General features: G+C 42.3%; 1 protein-coding gene across 1 annotated transcript in view; it reads left to right on the forward strand.

Moving 5' to 3' along the window:
• The window catches only part of GNA12 (G protein subunit alpha 12), a 111,400-nt gene extending 102,850 nt beyond the window's left edge, over positions 1–8,550 (forward strand). The window contains exon 4 of the mRNA XM_029052118.2: positions 708–8,550. Within this exon, the coding sequence (XP_028907951.1) occupies positions 708–1,277 (570 nt within the window). The 3' untranslated portion in view covers positions 1,278–8,550. The remainder of the gene's footprint in view (positions 1–707) is intronic.
• Positions 8,551–10,158: the final 1,608 nt, after the last annotated feature.

A 10,158-nucleotide genomic window follows, 5' to 3' on the forward strand; every position in this document is an offset into this window, starting at 1 on the left:
ACAAATGGAGGAAATTCCCAGGTCCTTACCAAAAAAACAAATGTGCAATCATTGCTAAATTAAGAAAGGCCTTGCCCTCTGGGTAGGAGAAAGAGTACTTCTCTGAGAACTTCTCTGCCTGGGACACCAGAAAGGGAGATAAAGGAAATCTTCAGACACAAGAGGATTGTTTATAGTTCAAAACCAAAATGGCTTGAGAGTACATATGTTTGCACGGTTGAAAATTTACTAAACTCTGCTAGCTTGTTGACGTTGGATATAGCACCGTTCCGAGGGCAACATATGAAATGCATCCAACTTTGAAATATAGCTCCAAAACAGAAACCTAGCTAAATCTTCTTTTTCCAGTTGATTTGGAACCTGAAGGTAAGAAAAAAATAACTGTGTTCAGAGTTGCCCAAATTTGCATGGTTTTCTCAGGAGAGAGAGAACAATAACTGATAAGATCATTGACTTGGGGCTGTATAGAAAGGTAGTAATTCTTCAGAGTGGGGCGTCTCAGTTCGAAAATGCAGAGTTTGATGTCTAAACATCACCCATGATCAGGTTTATGGTAAATTGGTGTTAATGAATGGTGTTTAATATTCTGCCTGTTAAAAAAAAAAAATTGTGACATTCTCCTTTTCTCCTTTTCTTCCCCATCTCCCCTCCCTTCTGTCACTTCTGCTGTCAACTTCCCCACAACTCTCCAATCCCGTATTCCACAGAATTATTTTCCTAGCAAGCAAGACATTCTGCTGGCCAGGAAAGCCACCAAGGGGATTGTGGAACATGACTTCATCATTAAAAAAATCCCCTTCAAGATGGTGGATGTGGGTGGGCAGAGATCACAACGTCAGAAGTGGTTCCAGTGCTTCGATGGGATTACATCGATTCTATTCATGGTCTCCTCCAGTGAATATGACCAGGTCCTCATGGAGGACAGGCGCACCAACCGGCTGGTGGAGTCGATGAACATCTTTGAGACGATAGTCAACAACAAGCTCTTTTTCAATGTTTCCATCATCCTGTTCCTCAATAAAATGGACCTCCTGGTGGAGAAAGTGAAGACAGTCAGCATTAAGAAGCACTTTTCGGACTTCAAGGGCGACCCGCATAGGCTGGAGGACGTTCAGCGCTACCTGGTCCAATGTTTTGATAGAAAGAGGCGAAACCGCAGTAAGCCACTCTTCCACCACTTCACCACCGCCATAGACACTGAAAACATCCGCTTTGTGTTTCATGCTGTGAAGGACACAATCCTGCAAGAGAATCTGAAGGATATTATGTTGCAGTGAAGGAGAGAGCCCCCTTGCTTTTATCTTTCAATGTGCTCAAGGGCTACAGGGCAGATTTTCTGGGTCCATATTATCTATATGGCCCTCGCGTGTGTTTTTAGGATCCATGCCATTATTTACCCGGCTCAGGAATGCTGTAAAACTAGCCAGTCCAAACAGATGAGCTCTAGGCAGAAGTACTTTGAAACTTTGATGTTAGCTACTGAATCATTGGAACTAGTAAAACTACTGAAAAGCCAAGTGTTCGCTTTAACTTCTAAAGCCTAGTTTGGAATACTGAAAAAAAAAAATACAACCTTCTGCCTTCTTTTGAGAACCTTTTTTTTTTTTTGACACTTTTCAAGATTCATTCTGAAGAAGGTGCTTGTTTTGCAGAGACATTCAACCCGAGTAGCTATAGAGATGGCCTTTCTTGTTAGCTTGCAGGTGCTCAATTAGGTACACTGTCCTACCTGAATTTTTGCCCAAATAGTAGTTACGTTAGAGAATAAATTGCAAGCTGCTGCCGTTAACCCAGAGCACACAAACGTAACCTTCCGATCCGCAGCCAGATTCCTTACTCGGGCTGTCCATGCTGCATTTGCTTGGCACTCTGAATAGCCCTTTCCGACTTGGATGCACAGTTGCTTTATAAATCCCTTTTTGCCAGTTTCCAGAGTCGTGTAAGCCTAGGAATAGTGAATGTATCCAAGTATTCGGGCATAAGAACTCCATCCACTGGGCTTGGAAAACTAGCCGCATAAAACAAAATCTTAGCCCTAGCTGACATGGAGTAGGTTTCATTTTGCACTATAAGCATAGTTTTTCTTGTCTTATGATGTTGGACCATCCCAGTAGTGCAAGAAGGGGTGAAGGCGATGGGCTGAGACAAACTGCCGATGAACTTCCAGCTACCTGTGCGTTTATACCGTGGGAGCTTTTAACTTCTTGTTCGTTTCCGTGGGGTCTCTGCCTACTTCTGACATCAGCAGTTGACCGCTTTTGAAAAGTTTCCTTCCCCTGGAAATGACCGAGGACTCTCTCTTCCCCTGTAAGGAGTTCTGCAAACTGGTAAAACTCCAGTGAAGCGTTTGTTAATGCAGCAGCTGCTTGATGAGTTCGTAACAGCTGCCCTTACAGGAAGCCTGAAAGCTCTCAGGAGACATCCCAGCTTCACAGCTGCTCTGATGCCTTTGGACAGTGGACCTTGCTTTCAATCCTCCTTAAATCTAATCATTTGTAGGGGAGCTCTGACCTCCCTTCATGCACACACAAGGACAAGAAAACCATGACAAAATCCAAGTTGCCCGTTTCAGACTGACGTCTTTGTAAAACGGTTAAAGAGGCTGTGAATGTTGACAAGAACCATTGAATCTTGTGCTCTCTAAACTTGTGAGTTACCTGCTAGGTGCCTTTTCACCATATTTAAAAGTATATGTATGTCAGAACTTGTTCCCTTTGGCGCACCAACTAAGAATTATGATCTTTTATTCAAGAGGTCAGTCTAGTGGAATGAAATTTCACTTTACATCAAGCACCAGAATTTCAGCACAGAGTTGTATCCTAAGGGCTCTCATTACTTAAGCTAAGGTAAGAGAAGCACTGGCATTCTTGTCCCCTTTAAGGCTCCATTCCAGCTCATTTTTGACATGACAGAGAATTAGCAACTTCTTTTTTGTCTGTTAACTATGTGGTAGATATCGAAAGGAAAAGGCCAAAAAAAAAATCTGGCCTCTACGTAACCCAGTTGACCAGTGTTTTAAATTAGGACATATCAGAAATTTTCTCTCCATTCCAATGTGTGAGGTTCTGTCTCAGTATTTGCTGGGTTCGTGGCCTTCTCAAATACAGAAAGTAGTCCATGTCCCTGAAATGCTTTCTGCGGTATCAGGCGGACTCTGTGGAGGGGATGTGGTAAAGGAATAAATATTCCTGATAAAGTTCACAGGGAAGAGTCATATATTCATTACTTAACAAATGTACATATTAGCTAGATACACAGTGAGGCAAGCTTTCCTTAAGAGGACCAATTATTTGTGTTTAGTATTTGTCAGGATCCAAAGCTGAATGGAAATACTGGCTGTCCCACAATTAGGTTGGGGATAAGCAATTCCAACAGTGTCCATATTTCGACTGCCCTCGTAATATTAAAAACAAAGCACTCCATCACTAAGAAATACAGCTCTGAGTCATGTGGGTTGTCTTTGTACTGAGGCTGTCCTCCTCCTTTGCTTTATTAGCCCATTAGAACTTAAGCAGCTTTGCCCACAAGTATTAACATCTTGAAAGTCCCCCCAAAATTGTTGTACGTCCACTCTGCCGTCAAAGGAAATCGTAAGCAATCTCATCATCACCCTGCTAAAGTGATTACTCTCTCTGATCAGTTGGGTCAGTGCCTCACTGCAAGGCTGTCTTTGGTAGCCACATTTTCCTTCATTATAAACCACCACAAAGCCTAAAGAGCTATAGCACATTTCTTAGCACACATTAGGTGTGGGAGTCAGCAGTATCTTATCTATTTTGAATGATTTCAGATTGGGATGGGGTGAATTGAATAACACCACTACCAGATCTAGAGATGTCAAGTTCTTTTGGAATGTAAGATTTTGTCCCAGACTAAAAATGCTAAAAAATTTTTTTAAATGACTCCCAACCCATGTTTGGCAATAACACCGCTTTAATTTATGGTAGATTCAGGTAAGTCCCTTGCATCAAACCCATTCCAAATTAGTTAATTTTCCAGAGCAAGGAAACACTTTTCCTTTGAATGTGGGTAAAATGATATGCCAGATGGTCACTTCAGTATCTACTCTCAGCTGCCCTCAGGCCCTGTTTCTTCATGGTGGGGAGTTGTGTCCTGTGCTCAGCCCACCTGCCCAGCCTTTCAAAGGTTTTTTGACTACAGCTTCTTTGGTGTGGACAAATGATGTCACCAGAGATGGAGAGCAAAGATAAGCAAGATGGCATCCACAGAAGTGTTAAAGAAAGGGGATTCATAGGGAAAAGTATTCCAGAAAAGCAGGGTTTACCTTATTTTTAAAAATGCCGAGGTGGGGCAGGGGGAGAGGAGGGAAATGCTAGTCAAAGGTGATGCAGCATTGTCCCAAGATGCCCTCCTGTAAAATGCAGTGGCATCTCACGCTCACAGAAATTAGAAGGGAGTACTGGCAACCTCCCGAAATCTCTCGCCAAGGAGCAAGCCCTGGAAATTACAACTCAGTTGACGCATCCTGGCAGATATCAGCAGGAAGCAAAAGAGGATCTTCCTATGTGAATCCAGCCTCCAGCTTCCCAGGGCTATTGTCACAGCCCACAGGATCAGGAAACCAGTCCACATGACAGGAGGCAGCAAGAGCCCTTGGTACAGTTTATATTTGAGGTTTTCATGTGAGCAGGGAACTTCTAAAAGACTGACTTCAGCAGATCTCTCTTCCTTCTCACTGTGTGTCACTGGAGAGGGAACTAACTATAGAAGCGAGATAGATCCTGGCAGTGTGAGAACAGAGGATGTGAATGTACTGGGAGTATTCACAGAAATCACCCTGCCTGTAGCCAGGCCAAAAAGATGTGTAGTGTGGTCCTATTGTCCAGCCAGAACAGCATTTTGCATCAAACAGCTTAGTCATCGATGGAAGTCTGCAGTCCTTTCAAACTGCTGCCCAGAAACCTGCTCCAAAGACACCAGAAGAGCTGCTTCAAATTTTAGGCCTCACTGGTAACCTGAATAAGCACACTTAACTACTTAAGATGACTTTTCCCATCTCCCAGCATTTTTAAATGACCTAGGTTATGCCTATAGCCTAGGTTAGGCTAGGTTACGCCTTTTAACAAATGAAATCTTTGAATCCAAGTAGTTCCGTCGTTGCAGGAAATGCAAGATAGTTTGGCAGAGAATGTAATTGAATCAACTTCCAAAGCAGTTTTGGTACAGAAACAAGATGAAGAAAATTAAAGTTTGGCCCTAATCTGTGGCTCTCATGTTTTGGATAAAACCTCAAAGGACAGAGACTTTGAGGCTGGCCAACTTTATAGTAAATTCATTACACACTTGTTTAAAAATATGTTTTCATGCCTGAGGCTTGGAGGTTTGAATGCCAAGGTGCAGGTGGCTCTGAAATGCGAGTACACATAATGAAATGAAGAGCCACTGAGTTTTGCTGATTGTGGCAGTGTTCTATTGGATGAGAGCTTTTGTACAGTTGAATGATGGGGATGCTCCCTTGTGGAGTTGAGGTAAAGTTTAGTAGATGAATGGCACGTCCTTCCCCGAATGAAGGATTGCTGTGTTTTTAGAATCCCAGTGCTACGGTTCAGAGGAAGTGAAGAACTGATATAGGTGGGATGTAATTGAGAGAGAATTTAGGTCTAATACTGGAAATGCCGCATCTAAAGTGAAATCTGAAGTGGATAAAGCGGTTTAGGGAACATGAGATCCTGGGCTTCTGTAGGACCTGCAATCTCTATTTCTTCTTTGGTGGATATTAGTGTCAACCTAAAACAGGCAATATGCAATAATGCACTGCCCCAAACCTTTTGAAAATCTAAGGTGATCTTCCATCAGCCCAGAAGAGCCAAAGTCTTCAAACCAAAATACTTATTTCCCTGGTTGGGCACTGCTATGATTTCTAAGGCACTTGCATTTGCACTATGCCATGGCTTCTGAACCAGGTACCATGGGAGTTGATCTTTCATTGTTTTTCTAAATATTCAATTTGAAGATGCCCAAAAGCAGTGAAGGGGGGCGGGGAACCTTACTGGCCCGAATAAGTAACGTGTCCCTCACCGGCTTTTGCTTCAGTCTTACCTGTGGAAATAGAGAAACTGAAGAGGTGGGAATAAAAGGCTGCCGAGTGAAGGGACGCTGTTGCCACAGCTCTACAAGAAATTAGGCTGAGAACTCAACTTTAAACTCTGTCTGGACCATTTGAAATGCATTTTTCCTTGATCAGCAAAGCTACTGGGAAACAGTCCTAAGAGATTCTGATTTGGCTCTCTGCTCCACATTCATATTTGTTCTTTTAGGAATAATATGGACCTTTAGCTGTGATATTCCGCTTTGCTGAGAAAATCAGGAAGTCTTAGAACTTATTGAATTTCACTTAAAGCAAGAAAAGTCCCTTGGGTAAGCTAGGAACGGTGCTGTATTCTTCTTTAAACTAGAGCCTGTATCATAACGAACAATGATTTATGTTGTGGTCCAAAGTGGCTGCTGAAAAGGACTGGCTTCTGTCCCTGAATTAACCAGAATTTCGAAATTTATGGAAACAAATTGAAATTTGTTTTGTTGTCTCTGGGATTTTAAAAACAAGTTGCCAGACCAGTTCTGGCTCCAGTATTTTAGAAAAAAGACCAATGAACCAGTCTCTGCAGAGTAGGGCTGAGGTGAATTGAGGATTTGGGGAGAAGCTTTCCCTATGTTCGGTAAAAATATAAAGGGCAGCTTTTCCCAGGACTGTCGATGTGGCACCTTTTAGAAGCACTGAATTCACTTTTTAAAAAAAAGTCAATAAAAATATTGACGTGTTCCACCCAAGTAGACATAATCTCAGCAATTCAGTCGAGGTGGATATTTTCCGGTGGAAACTCCCAAAGCCGTGTTTTCCCGAGGACGCCCTGAAGTCCCATCTCTCTCCGAAATGGCCCCAGCTCATGTCAGCCTGTGTTGGCCTGGATTGTGTGCGCGTGAGTGTGTGTGTAAAACTTAATCTCCCATCATACAGTGAGGTATACGGGACCCCTCTAGACCCAAGTAGTTAAGAGCTGTGGCCCTTTTTAAGTATGCTACATAAAGAATTATTCCAGTCTCACGCCTGGCACGGGTCCAAGGTGTACCTCTTTTCGCTGATTCCAGAATAACCCCAGAGAGGAAGAAGCACATTTACCTCGGAGAACAGGCTTGTTGGTGAAAGGCCAAGATGGATGGTGGGGGAGGATCTGTTTCTTGAGCTGCAGTCCTTAATGCCGCTGCTTAAAATTGCAGCCTTGAAACTGAAGGAGATTTCTGTCAGGCTAGTGTGTCTGGCTCTTCACTGACAGTCAAGGAGTGCCTGGCAGCGGGTAAGGTAGGTGTGCCAGTATTTCCAACCAACCTATCCCACCAGGTTCATTGGACCCTTTCAAAGGTCTCCACTCACCCCAGGTGATATGACACCTGCGCCACAGTATTTCATCCTTTTTTTAACCCAGTTAGGAGGAAGGGATAGTAAGGACTGGAAACCCGCTCATTTCGAGAAACTTTAAAATTTGAAAATAGCTCTGAAATTGGATTGTTAAAAATGGAACCAGAGTTCAGAGATGGAAGTAAAAGACTAAATTCAAAATCAACTCCTGATCTAAGCATCTTCTCCCCTCCCACAAAAAATCCCCACAAAAATCTATACTGTTTACTGTCCCATACACTTAGCTCTTCTACAAATAATTCGACGATTACTTACGATTGATATTTTATATGCCTGCTTGATCGTTGTGATTTGGCTGATCAATTTTGTCTACAGAATTCACACCCAGGTTAAGGAAGTTTTTGTCTTGTAGGGTAAATGTGCATTTTCTATTCATTGTGGTGACCTGTTGTGATTTGACCTATTGATCTAGAACAGCTACAACCTGACTTTTTGTGGAGGAATTAAAGTCTAAATAATTATTGCAGGCAAGATAATAGCATCAATGACATTTTGACCTACTGTATTTTGTGAATTATTTATACAGTTTTATAATGGGCTTTTTCTTAACTAGATTCAAACCAAATAAAAATTGACTGACCCACTGCTTCACCCTGACACAACCCTAGCCAGGTAATTCCGTGTTAATATGCCGTCTTATATTCTTTGCCACTACATCTTCAGCTCACCCTATCGGTGCTTTGATCTTGTAGCGTATTCTATGCAATGTTGCACACTGCTCAGAAGCACCGCGGGATATTCTTGAAAACAGGGTGAGTTAAAACTGTCACGTTAGCCTTAACACTTAGTTATTCACAGGGAAAAGAAAACATGTTTTTTTAAACTTTCTAAGTATTTTGCATACTAAAAGGAAATACCAAGGTAATTATGATGAGATGCAAAACAAAAATGCACCGTAGCTGACTTCTCCTTTTGAAGTGTCTATGTAGCACCAAAACAGCAGCTGCAATAGGTGGCTTATTTTGCTGTGATAAGGTCTCAATTTATGAATACTGTGTACTAGATCAAAATATCTATTGTGAAGTGTAAAAAGTGTATTTTATAGCTCTGGTGAATTAGTTTAATGTTTTTGTATATATGATTTTTATAAATCTATTAAAACTCACCTTACATGATGCCTGTATTTTCATCGTCGACGACTTTTTGAAATGCAATAGGCTAGTGTCCTTAGCAGCACTTGTACATTTTCCTTGTTCAGGTCATCCCTTTTACAGAGATATTTGGGCTGTTCGGACTAGCAAACAATGAAGCAGTGTGAGTATTCAGTGATGGCCATTGGCCTTTGCCCTTTGACCTGAATCCCTGTTTTCTTCCCTTTATTTGCTATATTCCTGTTTTCTTCTTACCCATTCATTCTGCCGTAGTCCCTTGATCTTCCTTATCATTTCTGCTCAACAGGAACCTCCTGCTGCTATTGTTTGTAGAGCCCTGTCGGTGTAGACAAAGCTTTTGGGGGAATGGAGAATTCATTTTTCACTTATTGAAGGATCCCTTGTGTATATGTTTGCCCGGGGTTTGGACAAAATAGCCATAATCAACTAACGTATCCATGCAGATTAGTTCTGACCATGTTGCCCAAGAGCTTTAAAAATCATGGTACTGCAAGGAAGTAAGAATTTCAATGAAAATTAACAGTATCATGCCCAACCTGAATTTTGCATTTCGTTAGTGTTCTGATTCTCAGTCGAATCCAGTGTATCATGCCTGTGGCACGGGGAAGCACAAGCCTGGAAAAATGTTTGCATTTACTGAATCTTTAAAACTGAATTAATGGAGCTCATTTTAACCTGGCAATTTTCAGTTCAGAAGGGAAATGAAACTCCAAAGAGTCAGACCTCCCCACAGAGAGCTGTGAAACTCCGAATCATTATCAACAGGGCTCTGGCAGATCTCAGCTGTCTGTTAATGCAGGGGGAAAGGGAGTTTTTCTAAAGGGATCCCAACCTCGTTTATCCAGAGATTTATAGATTAAAATCAACACCCTAAATTGCATACAGAAGTGAATTGGTTGTTAGTCTTAAATAAACATTCTGAAGCATCTTGCCCTCCCTGAAGGGCAGTCTTCTTGGATTTTCTAAAGCAGAGAGGCTTGCAGTTCAGGCAGATTTTACCGACACAAACAATTTGGGAGAGGAGCAAAGGTCAGGTTTTAATCCTTGAATCCTACTTACTGGGTGTTCTAGTCGTGGTTAGTCAAGCTAAACTCTGTCCTTGGGGAATTGTCTTGGCCCATTTTTAGACATTCATTTTCTACAGTCTTGGATTGCTTTCAATAATGCCAGTGAGGCAGATACAATAATAATTGTGGTATTTGTTAAGGATATAACTCTATGCCAAACACTCTACTAAACGTTGGGGTAGATACAAGATAGGTCAGGAAGAGGTGCTATCCCACTTAGGGCTCACCGTCTGAGGGGGAAGGGAGAATAAGTATTTAACTCGCATTTAACAGATGAGAAAACCCAAGACGCAGAGAAGTTACCTGACCTGGCCAAGGTCCTACAGCAGGGAAGTGGTGGATCCAGGATTGGTGCTCTGTCTCGTAGGCACACCGCTTCCCAGCCGAAGAGGCCTCACCCAGTTCCCCTCTGCTCCAGGGGTTGCATTCTTGTGAAACCCCTTGTTCAGGTAAAGTTGCGACGTAGTACTCATCCATGGTAGTGCCACGCACAAGAAGGTTCAAGCCCGGTTGTGTTTGTGTTGTCAGTTGTGTTGACCTAATT

Source organism: Ornithorhynchus anatinus, chromosome 2, assembly GCF_004115215.2.
Source record: "Ornithorhynchus anatinus isolate Pmale09 chromosome 2, mOrnAna1.pri.v4, whole genome shotgun sequence".
Lineage (NCBI taxonomy): Eukaryota > Metazoa > Chordata > Mammalia > Monotremata > Ornithorhynchidae > Ornithorhynchus > Ornithorhynchus anatinus.